At 47.9% G+C, this 19,935-nt stretch overlaps 1 protein-coding gene and 1 long non-coding RNA gene across 2 annotated transcripts; one reads left to right on the forward strand and one right to left on the reverse strand.

The window, feature by feature from the left end:
• Nucleotides 1–3,945: 3,945 nt before the first annotated feature.
• On the reverse strand, nt 3,946–5,136 carry LOC141573458 (uncharacterized). The gene is made up of 2 exons (XR_012499196.1): nt 5,094–5,136; nt 3,946–4,914 (listed from the first exon to the last, which is right to left on the reverse strand). It is a non-coding gene; the product is annotated as an uncharacterized LOC141573458 (long non-coding RNA).
• A 173-nt stretch (nt 5,137–5,309) lies between these two features.
• ID2 (inhibitor of DNA binding 2) lies at nt 5,310–7,734 on the forward strand. The gene is made up of 3 exons (XM_010964044.3): nt 5,310–5,821; nt 6,138–6,201; nt 6,974–7,734. The coding sequence occupies exons 1-2, from the start codon at nt 5,474–5,476 to the stop codon at nt 6,192–6,194; spliced, it is 405 nt and encodes a 134-aa protein (XP_010962346.1). The 5' UTR covers nt 5,310–5,473; the 3' UTR covers nt 6,195–6,201; nt 6,974–7,734.
• Nucleotides 7,735–19,935: the final 12,201 nt, after the last annotated feature.

Consider the following 19,935-nt stretch of genomic DNA (forward strand, 5'->3'; position numbering starts at 1 on the left):
GCCGCCCCGGGCTGGCGCGCGCGCGCGCGGTGCGGGGCGGGCGGGTTCCTCCCGACTGAAGTCATGCACTTGGCGCGCGGCGTTGTGGCCAGCGCGCAACCGTGGCTTCGGCCAAAAAAGCGGGGGCGGGGGAAGCGCACAATGTGTTTCTTGTTAAGAACTCGCAAGCCGGCCTCAGGTTTTGCTTTTGGTGCCGCATTATAATATTAAGATGCAGCTCGATTCCGGACAAGCCCGCCCTCGTCGCTGGCTGGAGAGGTCTGCTGCAGATTCCCACGGATGAGGTGGGGGGCAGACCCCCTCCCCGGCCTGGGCGCTGCGTCAGGCACAGGAGGCGCACGGGTGGCAACTGGGGGTCCCCATGGTGACCCAGGCTCCCTGCGGGGACCGGACCCCGCGACGCGCGCCTCCGGGAAGCGCAGACTCGGCGACGCCAGCCCCGCGCCCCGCCAGCTCGCAGGCAGCCGAGGGTTGTTTTCCAAGACCTTATCTCTCACTCAAGTTAATTTTCTTTTTTAATTTGGTGACCGGAACAAAAGTCACAGGAAAATCCTTTGTGAAAGACAAACGTGGCCACAAATCGGGGCATTTCACAGCATTTGTAACTAAATATTTGCCGTGCTGGTAGTTAAATGGGCCCCTCCGCCCAACTTTCCAAACTTTGCTTTCTTTGAAGGGGGCTGAAAGGTGATCTCCCTACAAGATCAGACGGTTGAAAGCAATTGGATTTAGCACGGCGTTTTTCCTGGTGCTCCTGAGATCTCTGGGCAAACAGGACCACAGAAGAATCCTAGAAGGAATTAGGGCCACGATGGGGGAGGGAGGACTGTTAAACCATTGTAGGAGCTGAAGCGCTTTGTTAATGCAATTTATTAGCTGTGTGCGACAAGAAGTAGGAGAGGTTAGGCAGGTCTTCCAGAATACCCAAAGGGAGAAAAATAAACATCCCCTTGTTTGCTTTTTGTGGTTTTGCTCATTTTCTCCCCCTCTCGTGTCCCCTCATCGAAGTCTGTTTTAAACTCAAATTCGGTTATCTGGTTTCAGGGTAAGGGCTCTCTCTTGCCAAGGTATTAAATAAACAAGTAAAGCAAAAACTTGAATCCTTATGTAATCCAGACGCAGTTTCCTCGAAAACCACAACAAACTCTGCTAAACCAGATAACAGGACCGGGAACAGTCCTGACCCCACCCCCCGCGGTTTTAGGGCCAGCAGAGGACATCCAGATTCAGGAACTCCTCTCCAGAACGGGTGATAAATAATTGATGCTAACGCTCTACACTGCAGATGCGCACCCCTGAGGGATCCGGATGCCATAAACTGTCCAGGAATGTTGGCATCTGGTTCTTAAAATGGAACTTTCCCTAGAGATAAAGCGGCCACCGAAGAGGCGTCTGCGTCCGCGGGCTGCTTGGAACTTTCTGGCCTCTTGATGTTCTCAGTTGAAAACGCAGCATTGGAATGGGGCTAAGTCTGCCCGGCTTTGTAGTGGTTATGAGGACGCAGACGCGGATCTGCTGGCGCGCAGAAGCTGGGAGCAGCGAGACGCGGCTGCACATCCTCCCGCCTGGGAGGTGAGGGGGGTGCTGTTCTGGAAAAATCTGATGGTATTTAGTGCAACCCCCAAGGGCTCCGAGGAGGAAGGCAAGGGACAGTGGGCGGTGGGAGTAAGAGGGGGTCCTTCAAAGGTATTTTTAGGAGTCTAGCATCAAAGTCATCCCCAGGAGGATCCAAAGGAATAAATCAATCTCGCCATCCCCTAAGACAGTCAGTCACCTTCTCCCCATCCGCCCTTCCCTCGCGCCAGCCCCACCCTGAACGCCTCGGTTGCAAAAACAAATAAAATAAAGCAAAACCTTTTGCTTTAGCAACCTCTTAAGCCACATTACGCCTCCTTCTGCACAAGGAAGATTTCTTTCTTCTCCCTCTCCCGGCTTTTTTTCTTCTCTCCCCAACCCCCCTTTTCTTTTCTTCTCGGTCCTCCTTCCCCCAGATCGCTCGAAACTTAAGACGTGCAGCGGCTGCAGGTGCGCGCGGGCCGGGCGGCCGGGTGGCCGGGCCCGGGCGAGCCTGGGACGGCCGGGCCTCGCAGGCATTGATCAGCTGGGCGCGCGCGCTGAGTGACGGCGCGGTTGCCATGGCAGCCGCCTGAGCGGCGCCGCGAGGACAAGGCTGCAGGGCGGCGTGAATGGGCGGCGTCACGCGCCTGGCGCCAGAGAGTCTGCTCCGGGGCTCCGGCTCCGGCCCCGCAGCGGCCTGGCCCGCGCGCCGCCGCCGCCGCCGCCAATTCATCACCTGTCAGGGATCACTCGGGGGGTCACGGACGGAATGGACACAGCTGTGAGAACAAAACCGGGGGGAAGAAAGGCGAGCGCTCCCAATTGCGCCAGATGTGCAGGGAGGACCTTGAGACCCCCCCTCCCCCGCCCACCCACCCACCCACACCCCGCAGGCTCCTCCCGCCCCCAGTTGCATCACGCGGGGATTGCAAAGGCCGCCCGGCCGGCCTGGCGCGCCTGGCCCGGAGCTGCTTCTGATTACAGCGAGCTGCTGGACGCGCTGGGAACGGACGCCCGGGCCTGGGGTGGAGACCTGGGCCTGGGGTGGAGACCGAGTGAGTGAGCGAGCGAGCCCTGGAACCAGGTTAGGGGAACTTCCAGGGCAGCGTGTGGCTTTAAATGGGGGGGGAGAACTACATCGCCACCCCGCCCCCCAGCCCCACCGGAAGCCATTCACACCTTCCCACCACCTACGGATCTCGAATCCAGGGCCCTTTCTGCAGCTGGGAGCATTTGAACTTTAGTGGCCTCAAATGCAAACCCACTGAGACACCAATTGACAGATTTTTCAGTACCTTGTAACCCACCCCGAAAATGCTCCAACACCAGTTTGCGAATGAAAACATATTTGTAAAGGTAATTTAGTATTGGGCTTGCTGAGACAGACATACTAGTAACTCAGGCCCTTTTTAAATCATTAATTTATAGGGCTTCATCGTCCCCTTAAAAATTATCTTTAAATGAATGTGGAACTGGGTAGCGTGCCAGTGGAATCGAATTCAACACAGGCTGACTGGACTCTGACATGGCAGCTAAAGAAAGAAACACCAGAAAACTTTCACCATATTTAGCAGTTTTACTACATCAGGGTACAAAAATGATCATGGGAGAAGGCACTGCCTTAATCAACTTTGCGAGTGTGTGAAGTAATACTGCACAAGGCTCATTAGGAACCAGCCCAGAGCCTGGCTGTAGGGATAATGAGGCTGGCACGGACGTTCACATACGGTGTCCTTGGAAAAAGCTCGGAATGCGTCAGTATCGCAGGGCTGCAATGTCCAAGAATCACAAGTAATAATTTGAGAAACCCAAAGATGTTTGTTTACATTGGCTATTATTGTAAAATAGTCAAAGTATAACATCATGAACCAAAATAGTGTCAAAACAAAATCTGTTCCACTGTGGCACGTATGTGACAGAAACACATGCACACAAAGTACATCAAAAGGCTCGAACTGTGGGGGACTCGGGGATGAAATCATTTCCAGACTTAATATCAGAGGAGAGGCTGTTAATCGAATACTGTCAGGAGCAGAGTTGCAGGCAACATGAGTGGGGCCAGGCCCTGAGCAGATTTCTCTGCTGGTCGGGATACCGTCCACTTCCATCCTCCAACCCAAAGCGGTGGGATTTTCTGAAAGTGACATCCACCCCAGCGCCACCAACTCTTCCTCCCTTAAAGGGAGGCCCTGGGGCAGGCACATGGCCGCAGCCAGTGTCAGAGACCAGCCAGCCCACCAGCTGAGGAATGAATCATTAATTGAAGGAAAAAAACACTCTTTCCCCATTATTAAGCTTTGCTTTTTCTTCGGTTCTGCCCCCTTCCTCTTTCCGAAATGCAAAGAAGGTAGAGATTGAGACTAAAAGTAAACAAGATATTTACAAATATTTTATCAGATTTTCTAGTTTATTGCATTCTAGAGAAATAAGATTTTCAAAACATACCACTAATTTACTGTGATCTTCAGTTAAGCTAGAATTCTGTGTGAATTAACTGAAAGGGATTTCAGTAAATAACTGCAAACTTTTTCTTTATTGAGACCATAGGAATGAGTTCTTAAAGATTTATAGAAAAAGAAAACAAAACAGAACAAAACACAACCTGAAGCTCCGTCCAGGACTAGCGCTGAAAAGATTCCAAACCTAGTACATGACAGAATTTTCTTTTAATAGTGTGAAGCTGTCGACCAATGGCTGGGGCCACCTACCTGTCACAAAGCTTTAAAAATACAGTAGGTGCTGGAATGTGACACCAGAAATCACGATTTGTGCATAATTAATCACATTACTTTGCCACCTACACTGCAAAGCACAGAGGGGCAGCCTCTCAAGGGCAGTGTATGCAAATACACTTTCAACATGCAAATTCCCCTAATGATTTCCGATTAACAGCATCATTATAATAGCCCTTCCCTGTTCTAGAAAAGGAACCCGGAGAGCGTCCTGCCTCAGAGCTCCTTAGCGATCAGCACGGTTTCCAATATGGACTCGTTTTACCGAGTTTACAATAATGCCTCCTGCATTGCTCCGGGTTAGCAAGATCCCACACTAAACCTGCCACCGAATGCGCACACGGGTATTTGTTTTTGTTTTTGTTTTTATTTTTGTTTTACAAAGCTTTTCCTTATTTTAAGAAACCGAACTCACTCTACAAACGTCACTTGTCCGTGGCAAACTTATTTGCGTTTTCACTTTCTTCAGAAATGCTATCTTGATGACATTCGGTGGGTAGTAGGGAACGATGGTGGCTCTCCCTCTGCTGTGCAGACCTTGCCCGTTTGGCTGTGACTTTAGGGATGCTGAAAGCTCCAAGGTGTAGAAAGCTTCGTCCTCGGTGGACACCTTAGGGCAAAGGTCCTGCCCCGCCATTGGGATTAAAATTGAGATGCACATTTAGATTCCCCGAGGTCTCCCGCCTCCCCTACCCTGCCCCCTCCTCCCCTCCCCTGCTTCTCTGCCCACCCCACCGCCCCCTCCCCGCCGCTCCCCGCCGCTCCCCGCCGCTCCCCGCCGCTCCCCTCCGGACCCTGGCTTACTGTATTCTATTTACCACCACAGCTGGGCTCGCGCCCGCCCCGCCCACTCCGCGGGGATTGGCTGCGAACGCGGAAGGACCGAGCGCTCGCCCCGCGTCCGCGCCCACCAATAGGGGCGCCCTCCCGGCCTGATGGACGCGCCGCCTTCCACCAATAAGGACGCAGGGAAGCCGGATCGTGTGGCCTGGGCGAGCACAGATAAAAGCAGCCCGGCCCGGCTCTCAGCTTCATTCTGAGCCGAGCCTGGTTACCAGCGCAGGAGGCTTCGTAGGCTCCGTAGGCTCCGTAGGCGGCGGCGGTGGCGGTAGCGGCGGCGGCGGCGGCCTGAGCTCTAGGGCAGTCCGCTCCCTCCTCCCGGTCTCTCCTTCCCCGCGCTCAGCATGAAAGCCTTCAGTCCAGTGAGGTCCGTTAGGAAAAACAGCCTTTCGGACCACAGCCTGGGCATCTCCCGGAGCAAAACCCCGGTGGACGACCCGATGAGCCTGCTCTACAACATGAACGACTGCTACTCCAAGCTCAAGGAGCTGGTGCCCAGCATCCCCCAGAACAAGAAGGTGAGCAAGATGGAAATCCTGCAGCACGTCATCGACTACATCTTGGACCTGCAGATCGCCCTGGACTCGCACCCCACTATTGTCAGCCTGCACCACCAGAGACCCGGGCAGAGCCAGGCGTCCAGGACGCCGCTGACCACCCTAAACACGGACATCAGCATCCTGTCCTTGCAGGTAAGACCTACTCCCGGTGCCCCGCTCGCTCCCGTGCATCCCCGCGATCGCCTGGGCGGCAGACCCATTGTCAAGGCGGCCGTAGACGGTGACTTACAGATGAGATAATTAACTTTATCTTTTAAAAAAAATTAATAAATCTGTTGTAGATTGAGTCGTGCGTGAAATGACTGATAAGTTCTGACATGTTAATGAGTCTTTGAGTCCGAATTTAGCATAAACTTGCTGTTCTGTGGACTACTTAAAAAACAGAAATAGAGGCTCTTTCTCCTTAAGGTTGTCTAACATCATGCCTTTTATCACCTTTCTCTCGCAGGCTTCTGAATTCCCTTCTGAGTTAATGTCAAATGACAGCAAAGCGCTCTGTGGCTGAATAAATGGTGAGTGTTTGTGCCGCCGGTTGAACTGCCGCTTGGAGTGTGTGTGCGTGCGCGTGTGTGTACTTGAGGATCTGTAAGATTTGGGGCTTCATAACTGAATGTGTATTTTGTTGTATTACACGTAGTGCATTGTTTACGTGTACTGGACATGAAGGGGCATCTAGTTTCTGTTACTCAAGATCACAGAACATTTTCCTTTAAAAAAAAAATGATGTTAGTAACTTAGTATGAAGGTGGCCGAGGGAAATGAGTACTGGCTTCTGTGCGCATGTAACATGCCCCGGCTGTTTCCTGCGATCGCTCTGGTACTACGAGGTACTAACCTCCGTGTAATTAATCTTATCGCCGCAAATTCCATAGGGATCCTCCTTCCCTGAAACTCCAGCCCTCTGGGATTCGGCTAGCCAAGCATTGCTGCCCTGTGCCCCAGACCCTGTGATGTGGGATTCCGACTTCCCTATCTGTTAACTAAAGGGCTGTTTTCAATCAAATAATTGTTACAAGAAGCAGACTGGCGCCTGCGAGCACTCCGTTGGAGATCCAAATAGGAGATTGCGCTGGGAAGTTTTTCCCCTGAGTCTCTGCTATTTTCATGTTTAATTTGCGCTGTGGAGGCCGAGTGTGTGTGTTGCATCTGGACGCCAGGGTTTGCCCAACGTTTGAGTGTTTGGTTAAATGTTCAAACTGCGGCTTCCTCCTGGCGCCAGTCTGCCCGCCTCTGCCCTTAGGTTACAATCTCCTAAACAATCCTTTCTCTCCCGATCTTTTGCAGGTGTTCATGACTTTTTTTTTTTCTCTTTGCACAACAACAACAACAAATCCACGGGCTCTTTTAAGGCGCTGAACTTATTTTTCAACCATTTCACAAGGAGGACAAGGCTAAGTCGAATGGACCTTTTTTAAAAATGGAAGGAAAACTAAGTGATCAAGTTCCCCAGGGTGTTCTCTGACCTGGACTGTGATATTAGTTATTTATGAAAAAGACTTTTAAATGCCCTTTCTGCAGTTGGAAGGTTTTCTTTATATACTATTCCCACCATGGGGAGCGAAAATGTTAAAATCACAAGGAATTGCCCAATTGAAGCAGACTTTGCCTTTTTTCAAAGGTGGAGCGTGAATACCAGAAGGACCCAGTATTCAGTTACTTAAATGAAGTCTTTCGGTCAGAAATTACCTTTTTGACGCAAGCCTACTGAATGCTGTGTATATATTTATATATAAATATATATATATTGAGTGAAACCTTGTGAACTCTTTGACTAGAGTTTCCTTGTACAGTGGCAGAGATGAATATTTCTGCTTACAAAGCGTAATGATGTATTCATGCTAAACTTTTCATAAAAGTTTAGTTGTAAACTTAACCCTTTTATACAAAATAAATCAAGTGTGTTTATTGAATGGTGATTGCCTGCTTTATTTCAGAGGACCAGTGCTTTGATTTTTATTATGCTATGTTATAACTGAACCCAAATAAATACAAGTTCAAATTTATGTAGACTGTATAAGGCTATAATAAAACATGTCTGAAGTCAATACCTGAATTCTGAATGGTTTTTAAGACTTGTCTTGTGCACTCGCTTTCTCTCTCTGTCTCACCATTTTACTTAGCCCTTTCTCGCCCATTCCTTCCACCACCCTCTTAAGTCTTGGAACCTGTGTGCAGAGAAACACTTCATCAGATGATTTGCGGGCAGGGCCAGCACTTGGGGGCACAGGGCTGCGGCTGCTTCCGAGGAGAGCCGACTAGGGCTGGGGAGTCCGTAAACCAAGTTTCTCTTAGTCCAGTAAGGAAAGAGTAGTTTCTCTGCCCTGGGGCTGAGTTTCAAACCAGAAAGTTGCTGTGGTGGCGACGCCTAGGAGTTAGATCATTCAAATAAACTGGACTCTGGAAGGACTACCTGTCTGAGCAGACATCAAGACACTCCTGGAGTAAATACAACTGCTGTCAATCCAACGAGAAACGGCCCCACAGAATTCTGGAACTAATTAAAGATTTAGAGGAAGGGCAAAAAATCCCTCGGTGTTACTGTTTGCCCCAAGTGACTATTTGTCCTGGAAATTAAGCTGTAATATGGCTCTGAGCTCGGGGCCTCTGCACACCCTCCCTGTACCTTCTCCACCTGTAGCTCACCCAGCCTCCCGGAGAAGGTCTTCAACCTGCTGGCCTTCTGAGACGGGTGGCTATGAATGAAATCCCCCTTCACCGTTGACTGCGCTGACTGGGCCATGGCCTGCCCAGGGAAGGATAAGGGGGAGGGAGTCAGAAAAAGGATCAGTTTCCATTGCAGCCGTTCTGTGGCGATATTTGGACCCTGCTTTAAAATATGTAGTTTATAATATAGGTATGTGCTTAAAACTCAGATATGTGCATATATTTGTATCCTCAGATTGGAAGACACCTCCCCAGGGGTGTGAGTGGGAGGGTGTGGGAGGTTCTGGAAGGCTGGTCTGAGGTGGATGGGCACTGGCGAAGGAAGGGGGGGAGGACGGGACAGGCAGGCAAAGAGGTCTCACCTGGGGCCACTTTCTGAGGCTTAGTCGAGCAGGTGTTTGGGTGGCGCCACCGAGTCTGCCCCGGTGGCTGCGGCGTTTCCGGCCTTGACACGGAATCCATCACCACCCAGCCACCCAGCACGGGGTGGTGGGGTGGAGATTTGTCGGGGAGAGGTAGCCTGGGAATCTCAGCTCAGACCTGGCCAGGTTTCTGCTTCCTCTGCGGGGGTCCCGACCCCAGACCCTCCTTCCAGGGCGGGGGTCTTGCAGCCTGCCAGGGCAGCTCTGCCCATCACCCGTCCCCGGACATCATCCTAGTCTGCAGGTGAGCCCATGCTTTGATCCAGGCGCACTGCCGAGGGCTGTCGTTGTTGTTCATCATACCCCCAGGGAAGCGGGCTCTGGCTGCGTTGGCGGAGCCAGTCATCCCGACCCAGGCTGCTCTTCTAGGCTGTCACTTGACGTCCGTCCACCTGTCGTCAGCCCCTCCAGAGCCCTGCACGACGGGCCACCCTGCGCGGGGCTGGACACCGGTGGGGTGAGGACGAGAAGTGTGTGGCCAGGTTGCTGCCCAACCCCCGCCCCGTCCTTTTCTCCGGGGACAGCGGGGCAGAGGGGCGCAGACGCCAGCCTCTGGTCGCCCCCAGCCTCGGTGACCCGCGAGGTGGGCTCAGATGGGCGAAAGGATCTGGCCCGGGAGGAGGGTCTTGCGCAAAGTCTCCTTGGCTTTGCCGGGGAAGCTGTGCGGGCGGGGCGGAGCCCTTTCGAGCACCTGCACTGTCACTGGGAGCCAGGGACCGTTTGCAAGTTTGGGGCGACGACCTAGAGTAGCAGCAGAGTCAAGGGGAAGAGGCGCCTTTCGGAAGAGACTTCGCGGCGGAGCCCGAGCGGCCCTTCGGGTCCGGCTGGTGGAGGCCGGGCGCCACCTGCTGGCCGGAGCGAGGAAGGCGGCGCAAGAGCGGGGTCCTCGTGGGCCGGGGACTTGGGAGCTTGGAATCGGAGTTATTCAGCTGGAGAGAGTTAGGGAGAAAACGAATGGCGATGTCATGAAAGATTACTCCTCCAGCGTGTGGACAGTTGTCTCCACATACCTTATTTCATCTTTGCTGCTTCATAGCTTGGATAGTATTCCCCTTTGCAAACTACTGTCTACCACCAACGCGACACTAGGTGCTGTCCTGGATTTTAATAAAAGTCTTAGACACCAACCCCGGCCTCAAAAGATTGTAACCGGATTGAGGAGAAATGAATTGTGAGGTCAAGTGAAAGCCATAACGTTTTCTTATCTCTTTCCTTAAGTTTTTAATTTTATTTTTTCCAAAACGGCTTATAAACCTTAACCAGGCCCTCCGACGTTGTGTTACAGGAATAGGGAGGGGTGAGTGAGGGTGGACATCCTTGTCTTAGTCCAGACCTTGATGCGAAAGGTCAGACTTTCTCCGTTATACATGACCTGGCTTTAGGATTCTGTTGTAATATATAGTCTTTAACAATTTTAGAAAAGAATTCTTCAATTGTTGGAGGGGTGGTGAGAATTCAAAATCATAATTTGGGGGTGAATTTGGTAAAATTGTTTTACTATATTCATTGACATGATTTTTCTCTGGTGTATTACCCCGATTTTTCTGATGTGAACTACGCTTGCATTTCTACAATAAATCCTGCCTGAACATGATGTATTATTACTTTGTATAGATTCTGCTGGGTTCTGTTAGTCAATATGTTGCTTGGAATTTTTGAGAATGAAATGGAGATGTGGTTTCTTTTCTTGTGCTGTTCTTATCTAAGTTTGGAATCAAGGTCACGCTAACCTCTAACAGTAAATATGTAGGTCAGTTTACATTTAATTTTAGTTCTCAAAGCCATGGATAAATCCTCAGAGTGGGGCAGACATGTGGTCCCTCCATCCTACAGAAGCTGGACTCAGAGATGTGGCGCGAGAGACCAAGAGCACACGGAAGGCAGAGGACAATCCATCACCTCCCCAAAACGGAAAAGGGGCTTCTGAGTAGAGGACTAAGATACGGAATTTTAATACAAGATAGCATTCTTGTCCATAAAAAGCTGTCTCTTGAGCTTTTTTCAATTCAAGGATAATCGTTTACGAGGCTCTCTCTTCACAGGGTGAGCACACAGCCCCAGGACGGCCCAAATGGTCTGATAGCCTCATCCCCGCTCACCTCCCCCCCCTTCCTCATGCGCTCTGATACTGGAAAGGTGCCTCCCAGCTCTGAGTGTCTTTCTGGAAGATGGTTCTGCGGAGGCTTTGAATGTCTTTCTATTTCATCATAAAGATAATCTGAGACAGAGGCGGCAAGATCTGTTGAGCAGCTTAGCAGCAGGCATTGTGTTTAGTGCCAGCTACTGAAGTAGGCACGCTGAGGAGTGCTGACCTGAGGTCGCAAGAATGTCAGGGGACCCTGCAAAGGACACATGGAGAGAGGATGGAGTCAGAGTGAGGGTAGGGTGCACATTCGGGTGGGGGGGGTCCTGGCTGAGGGCGCCAGTCCCAGCAAGTTAAGGACATTGGCCCAACAGGAATGGAAAACAAGGTTTTGCAACCACGTGAGGCAGAAAGTTGCAACCGAGATGGCCATGCAGAACCCTTGAAGGTCTGCAATCCCAGCTCAAGTAAAGACTGAAAAATTACTCACTAGCCCAGGAAGATTCTAAGTAGGTCTATTTGTCAGCCTGAGCTCAGGCTGGGAAAGAAACATCTCCCTTGAAATTTCATAGCTGTAGATCTGCCTTCATGGGGAATGGAGGTTCAAATATACATGACCTAGTTAGTTGGAGAAATTCTAATGCTGAGAAATTAACACAAAAATGGGGCCCTGGCTGGTGATGCCCCTTGGGGAGGGGGTTGGCAGTAGCAAATGCAAAACTTTTCTGGAGACAAAAGCCCTCCATACAGACCACACTCACATTGAATGTCTTGCAGAAAGTTAGTTTACAATTTTAAAAAAGTGTCAAACCACTGAAAAAAATTGGCCATGAGAGAATCAGTAGATACAATTAAGAGAAAGATTAGAAACCAAAGAACTATAAAGGATGAAGATGACTAAAATGATTAAAGAAATCAAAGAATGAATTTAAAAATATAAGAAAATCACAGGATATGTTATATACAGTTATTAACTGAAAACTTAATGCAAAAGTTAAAACCCAGATTAAAAACTACTGGAGCATCTCTATACACTAACAATGAACAATTTGGAAAGGAAATTAAGAAAACAATTCCATCTACAATAACATCAAAAATAAAATAAAATAGTTAGGAATTAACTTAACCAAGGAGGCAAAAGACTTGTACGATTAAAAGTAAAAAACACTGCTAAAGTAATTAAAGAAGACATTTTTTTTAAATGGAAAGATATCCCATGCTCATGAATTGGAAAACATAATATTATTGAAATGAAAGTACCACCCAAAGCAATCTACAGATTCAATGCAATCCCTGTTAAATCACATTTTTTTTTTTTTTTTGCAGAAATAGAAAAATTCATTGTAAAATTTATATGGAATCTTAAGGGACTCTTAAGTTAAAATAATCTTGAAAAAGAAGGACAAAATTGGAGACCTTATAGTTCCTGATTTCAAAATTTACTATAAAGTTACAGTAATCAAAACATTGTGGTATTGGCATGAGTTCATGCATACTGATCAATGGAATAGACTAGAGAACCCAGTCATAAACCCTCACATGTGGGGTCAAATGATTTTCAACAAGGATGCCAAGACCATTCAACAGGGAGAGGACAGGCTTTACAACAAATGGTGCTGAGGCAACTGGATATTCATATGTGAAAGAATGAAGTGGACCCTTACTTAACGCTATGTACACAAATTAACTCAAAATGCATTAAAGACATAAAAACGCAAGAGGTAAAACTCTTAGAAGAAAACATGGCATAAGCTTCACAACACTGGAGGCAGCAGTGATTTCGTGGACATGACACCAAAGACACGGGCAAAAATAAAAATAGACAAATTGGACTTCATGAAAATTTAAAACTTTGTGCACCAATGGACAATATCAACAGAGTGAAAAAGCAACCTACAGAATGGGAGAAAATATTTGCAAATCATACAACTGATAAACGATCAATATCCAACACATACAAAGGACTCCTAAAACTTAATAACAAAGAAAAAAATAAAAAAATAAAACCCAAGCAACCCAATTCAAAAACAGGCAGAAGACTTCAATAGAGTTTTGTCCAAAGAAAATACATGAATGGCCAATAAAACTTGAAAAGATGGTCAATATCACTAATCATTAAGGACATGCAAATCAAAATCATGATGAGATATCATTTCATATCCATTAGAATGACTCCTGTCAAAAAAAATCCCACAAAAACCAGAAAATAGCAAATGCTGGGGAAGATGTAGCAAAGTTGGAAATCTTGTGCACTGTTAGTGAGAATGTAAAATGATACAGCTGCTGTGAAAGACAGGGCAGCAAAAATTTACAAATAGAGTTACCATATATTCCAGCAATTCCACTTTTGGGTATACACCCAAAAGAATTGAAACAGAGTCTCAAAGAGAGATTTGCATGCCTGTGTGCACAGCAGTATTATTCACAATAGCTAAAACATGGAAACAATACACGTGTCCAATGACAGATGAATAGAAAGCAAAATGTGGTCTATACACACAATGCAACGTTACTCAGCCTGAAGAAGGAAGGAAATTCTGGCATGTGCTACAACATGGGTGACTCCTGAGGACGTTATGCTAAGTGAAATAAGCCAGACACAGACAAATCCTCTATGATTCCATTTATATGCAGGCCTTACGATATAGTCAAAATCGCAGAGACAGAAAGTAGGAGGTGGGTGCCAGGGGGTGGGGGAGGGGGAAAGAAAGAGTTATTGTTTAATAGGTAAAAGGTTTCAGTTCTGCAAGATGAAAGTTCTGAAGATGAGTGGTGTTGATGGTTGCACAACATGAATGAACTTTGTTACCACTGAACTGGACACTTAATTGTAGTTAAGATGGTAAATTTTATATTGTGTGTATTTTACCACAATAAAAAAAATTTTTTTTAAGCTACTAGAGAGAGAACCAGGAGATAGACCTGAGGAAATAAGGCAGAACACAGCATAAGAGATAAAGATGTCACAAATAGGGAATCGAGGCAGGAGACACAGAGGCTGGAAAGAGAAGACCCCACACAGAGGACAGACTTTCCAGAAGGTTGTGGCAATGGAGGGGAGGGCATCGCAGGGAGCAGGCGACTTGAACTTTGGACAGGTCTAAATAGTAGAAAAGCCTTTATTAGTCAAGCTGACAGGCCACACGCACATATGTCCTAAGACTTAAGGGAAACTTCAGCAACACAAGGCAGAGTTCCCAGGTGAAGTAATGCAATGGCCTTGGACATGGACAAGAAGGTAGCCAGTTTCACTCAGACTAAGTGCAGATGGAAACCACCTGAGATGCCAGTTCTCCCCGAGCAGATGGACGGAAGAAGTGGCCGAACGCTGGGTTGACAAGACTGTGTAGGAAACCATCTTGAATACTGTTGATAATAAAATGGTACAGTCCCGAGGTGGAGGAATTGGACAATATCCAGCAACATCATATACATATTTCCTCTTTCACTCAGCTGTCCCTTTCCTAGGACTGTATCCCAAGTTCACGCTAGCAAAAGTATGACATCGTGTATGCTCCAAGCTCATAGACGTGGCATTACTTTTCGAGTCAGTGTTTGGAAACAACCCAAATGCTGTGGGTCCAGGTGCCGCAGACACCAGGATCCCTGCCCTGGGAGCGTGAGTTGCAGCACTGAGAGACAGACAGAAACAAGTAAACTGCATTATAGGGGAAGGCGAGAGAGGCTGCAAGGAGAGCCAGGTGTTGACTTACTGTGTCTCTGCTCCATCCTCTGCGGTGGCAGCTCTGCAGGGTCAGATGGCCAGCTGACAGAGGGCCACCACGTGCAGGAGCTGCCCTTCCAGAGGCTCCCTGGGGCTCCCTGAGGCCCCACCCCAGCGCATCTTCACCCTGGCCTTCCTGCGGGGCATCTGGTTCCAGTTTGCAGATTTCCAACTGTGGAAGAGCCTGCCCACCTCTCCCCTCCCTGAGACTCCAGCATCAGCCCAGAGGGACCCAGGAGAGCGTCTTCCACACCAGTGAGCAGCGTCCCCTCCTCCCAGCGTCTGAGTGTTAATTCCAGCAGAGTCCAGCCTTCCTCCCGCGTGCCCTCAGCCCTGCCATCACGACCTCTGTGACATCTTAGAGTTCTTCTTCCAATTTTCCAATTGCCTGCTTAACACGTCACACCTTGTTAACAATTGTAATGTCCCTGTTAAAGGTCCTGACCAGACTCTGGCTGGTAGATTTGGTCCAACCCCTTCACGTCCCTGGATGACATGAGCCCAGATGGCTCGGAGGAGACACCCCCAAGGCTCGCCGAGTCCTGCATTTAAAGCAGACTCTTAGTTATGTGTTGTTTCTCTATTTCTGTGTAACTGAGCACCCCAAAACTTAGTAGCTTAAGACAGAAAGCATTGATCACCTTGCTCAGTTTCTGAGGGTCAGGAATCGGGAGCGGCTTTGCTGGGCGGCTTTGCTGGGCGGCTCTGGATCGAGGTCCCTCAACCCAAGGCTGATTATGCTGGAGAATGGGCTTCCAGACTCCCTCACGTGGTGGCTGGTGGGCCTCTGCCCCTCACCAGCTGGTGGCCGGAGACCAGGAGGGCCTCTCCCTAGGGCTGCTCACAGCCGGGCAGCTGGCTTCCCCTGGAGCAAGGCGGAGAGGCGCTGTCCAAGACAAAAGCTACAGTCTCACTACCCAAGTCCGGGAATTGACATCCCACCACTGTCACTCACAGACCAACCCTGGCACATGGCATGGGGACCACAAGGGTGTGGGGTGTGAACACCAGGGGGTGGGGGCCACTAGGGCCATCTTGGAGGCTGGCTACACAAGGTCTTTTGATGAAGAATGTTGGCTTATGGGGTGGGATGGGATCGGGGCCAGCCAGGGTGTCCCAATTCTTGGTGAAAATAAAGGGACCCCCAGTGAGCAGACGCTGATCCAGAGGTCCCACGGGGAGGAAACAGCCAACTTCCTACCGCGGGCACCATTTTAGAAGCTCTTTGGAAACATTTGGTGGAAATGGCAGCGATAATTTTGGCTGTGTAACTCCTCCAGGCATATCTTGCTGTGTCACTAAAACTCTCAATTTAGGAACTATGCTGGCATTTCCTCTGGCTGATAAGATGTCTAGGTGTCAGTGGCTTACACATGTCTGTTTTAGTGATAGCCAATATATTCTAAACTTATTAACAAGACCACAATTGACATGGTTTTTTTTAACTGAAGAAAAAATAGCATATTAAGTAACCACACATCACAGAACATCATAACTCCTTAGACCATTTTACCTTTCCCAAACGTTACTCCCAGCTGATTTAATACTTGGTTATAAGAAGAACCTTGAACTGAGATAAATAATATTTCCACTTTTACAATGGGAAGGATAATTTGGCATATCTGAAAGACTAGATAGATAGATAGGTAGATAGAACACCATACTATTAAAAGTTTTGGGCTTGAAATGATTATTCTATCAATAAATGGAATGGCCAAGGATAAAATTCAGTTCTTCCCTCCCCCTGCCCAGCTATAATATGTATACAGCTTGTTTGGGGGAAATGTTTAATTATTGGAAACAGATACACAATTGACAGCGTTCTTCAGTCTCACCATTGAAAATGACACCCTTCAAGTCCAAGTGACTGGTTGACGTGGATAAAAGGACTAACATTGTGGAAATGCTGAACGTGGCCCGTGGGCCAATCCCACACATTTATACATAGAAAGAGGGTAGCTTTGTGTAGCATCTGATAAAGACAAAGGGCCTGAATCCTAAGCCTTGTGTTGATACGCAATCTGAAAATAGTACATATTGAAGATTTTTATACACTTCAACATTTTCTGTGTAAGGCCTTTACATCCTTAGTTATAGGCAAGAGCCCAAGTTTTCTGAGATGCCATAGCCAAACCATCAGTGAACTAGAAGAGGGAAAAAAAAAAAACCCAACTCTTACTGGAGGCCATATGCAAGAGAGAGATAGTGACAGTGTCTGAAAAGAAAGCCACTTCTATTTTTTACATCTTTTTCACTATAGTAAGGGTGTAAATTTTAACTGACATTTCCCAATGAAGAAAAGCATTCTGGAGAGAGAAGAAAAAATGGAGGCGGTTACAGACGAAAAGTGTGTTGAAAGCTTCAGCGCTGAGAGAAAGTATCTACTTGATTTCAAATATTTTTCAACCGAGAGTTTCCTGCCCCACACGAACCTCAGGGGCGCTGCGTGGAGAACAGAGCTTCTGAAAAGCCTGTGGAAGAGGAGGGAGGCTGCGAGGCTTTGACCCTGGGCGTGGGCAGGAACGAGCTCTCAGCCTCACTGGAAGCAAAGCGAGAGATGCTTGCGGCTCCTTCATGCTTCTGCAGTTCTCCCCCTGCCCTGGAAGGTGACCAGCGCTCCCAAGTCAGGCTGGGATGAGCCAGCATGGAGCAGAGCTGTTTCCCACCCGTCTTCTGCCACGATGGAATCATAGGAGGCTGTGTATTTGTCTCCTGTCTCCCTGTAGTGGAGACTGTGACTGCTGGTATTTTCCAAAACTGACTGCACAAATATTTCCGGTCCCCGTGCTCTCCTGGAACCTTGCTACTCCGGCAGTACGAGGTGGGGTCTGTCTCCTGCCCTTGCACCTGAGTGGTGAAGCCAGCAGAAGGGATGCTCTGTGAACTCCACGGCTAGGTCATAAAAGACGGTACAACTTCTGCCCCGTCCTCTCTCTCAGTCTCAGGACAGTCAGCCTTGGTGTGTGTGTGGCTGCCTTTTTGTGACGAAGCCCAAGCCGCAGAGACGGACGGTGATTAGGGGTGGCCACCGTCAGCTTCCTTCCCAGCTCGTAGCACACCACCCATCAGACACGTGAGAGAGCCCTGCCACCATCTGACCAGAGCTGCACACAAGACCCTAAGCAGGAACACTGAGCTGAGCCCAGTCAGCCCTGGAACAGTAAGAGAAATATTTATGAAATGCACATATATCATTGTTGCTGTTTTTGCCAGTCAGTTTGGGGTGATTTCTTACATAGCAATTGATAACCTGAGCATGGTCTGCAAAGGTCAGACATCACGCAGGCTAGAAATTACGATCTCCAAATACTCTTTTGATATAACATCCTTAAAGGATTTTGAAAAACCAAATACCTGCTCACACGTCTTTGAGTTGCCATCGAACATTTTTGTTACAAGTTTAAAAGGCTGCAAAATAAAGTTTCACCCAAAACCATTATATTATTCTCTTAAGGGCATCTCCTGGAGTATCAGCACAATTTGATAGCCTTGATCACCCACATTTAAAATAAAAGAACAGAGGGAGGGGAGGGTATAGCTCGAGTGGTAGAGCGCATGCTTAGTGTGCAGGAGGTCCTGGGTTCAGTCCCCAGTACCTCTTCTAAGAATAAATAAACAAATAAATCTAATTACCTCCCCCCACCAAATAAATAAAGGACATGCACAAAAGAGTTTTTAAATAATAAAATACCAGAATCATTTCTTCTTGGTGAAGAAATTTCACGTTGTTTCTTTTTCTCTCTCAACTAATGTTCCTATTCCACTTCAGCCACAAAATTTTATCCTAATGTAATGTGTTTGCATTTGAAAATCATTCATTCATTACCCTAGTATGCCTTTCTGCAAAAAGAACATATATATATGCACATATATATTAAAGTTATAAATATTTTGTTTCCAGTTATCACAAACCATTCTTCAACACTGAAACACTTTTATAAACATTAAGATAATGTTTAACAGGAAATAAATTTCTTAAGGAGACAGGGAAGACTGTTTTTCAATTATTTTGAGTATCCGTGGATGAATATTACTTTCTGTAGAGCGAGCCAGAGATCAGCATGCGTTTTAATCCCGGTATTTTTATTTGTATAGATTTAAGTGCCAAGAAACCTCGCTCACATAAATAAGGAGATGGAATTGGAAGCTGTTTTGAAGGAGCAATGTCATGCATTCTTTCAACTTCTTCCAAGTTATATGCTAGAAATTACATAGCAATTCATTATCAAACTTTATTTTTAGTACTCTATCCCATGACAACTCGATTCCATCTCGCTTCCATTTTTTGGTAGCAAAGGACTGGAAATCACTGGGCTTGAACAGTTCCCCAGAAAAGGTTTTAGGGAACAAAAGAAGAAGGGGGCTCTCGATGGCCTTGCGAAGACCTGTAGCCAAACTTCCATTTTTCATCCCGCTTTCACCTCTGCCTCTAGGGGGCACCCCTGGGGCTCCCAGAGCCCTTTGAGGGCATTTGAGGACCCTGCACAGCAACTCTCCTCTCTGTAGGAGCCCCTTGGCAAGCGCCCAGGGGAGAGCTTGTTTCTCTGCTAAGTCACCGCACGCCTCCCTTGGCTTTCTAGTGACAGTATTTGTTGAGTCCCGTCCCTTGCTGTCATCTCGCTTCCTGCGGGCTTCATTCCTGCAGGCTGATGCATCACGATGGAGAAGAAAGAGATGCAAGTGTCCGTTCTCCTGTTCTTAACTGGCAGCAAAGTAACTAGTCAACAGAACGTGCAAGTACAGAGACTGAACCCAATGAGTGTCTTACACGCTAAACACAAGCCTGGGGTGGCTCCCCTCCTCTGGAATCACTTAAGCAGGAACCTCATTGTTTTTCCAACCTGCTCAATGGTGGATTTGCTTTACTGATATTTTCAAAAGTCACTTGGAGGAAAGGCTTTAATTAAACGAGTTGCTTTACAGGAAGTTCTATGGAATACTGTCCTACACGTCGCTCTGGGGAAAAAGGATTCAGGGTGGGATGTAATTGGAAGAGACTGCACACCACTTTCTCTTCTTGGAGTTTCAAAATATACCTTGGAAGTTCTAATAAATTATGGAAGAAAAAAACCTATTTGATTGGACTTTCTAAACTTGTAGGACCACAAATCCAGTTTTTCGTGTAACACCTGTTAGCACCCTCACCTGAACAGCCCGCAGAGCATCCCAAGGGAAAGGCTGAACTGAGGGATAAATCTGGTGGCAGGTTTTGGTCCGAAACTGTTTCTCAGAAAGCCCCTTTCAGCCGGGCCCTGGCTGAGGTGAGGCCTTGCAAACCCTGTCCAGCCCTCCACCTTGTGAATTATCTGATGGTCCATCAACATGTGTGGATGACACGAATGAGGTGGAGGGA

This window comes from Camelus bactrianus, chromosome 15 (assembly GCF_048773025.1).
Source record: "Camelus bactrianus isolate YW-2024 breed Bactrian camel chromosome 15, ASM4877302v1, whole genome shotgun sequence".
NCBI classification, from domain to species: domain Eukaryota; kingdom Metazoa; phylum Chordata; class Mammalia; order Artiodactyla; family Camelidae; genus Camelus; species Camelus bactrianus.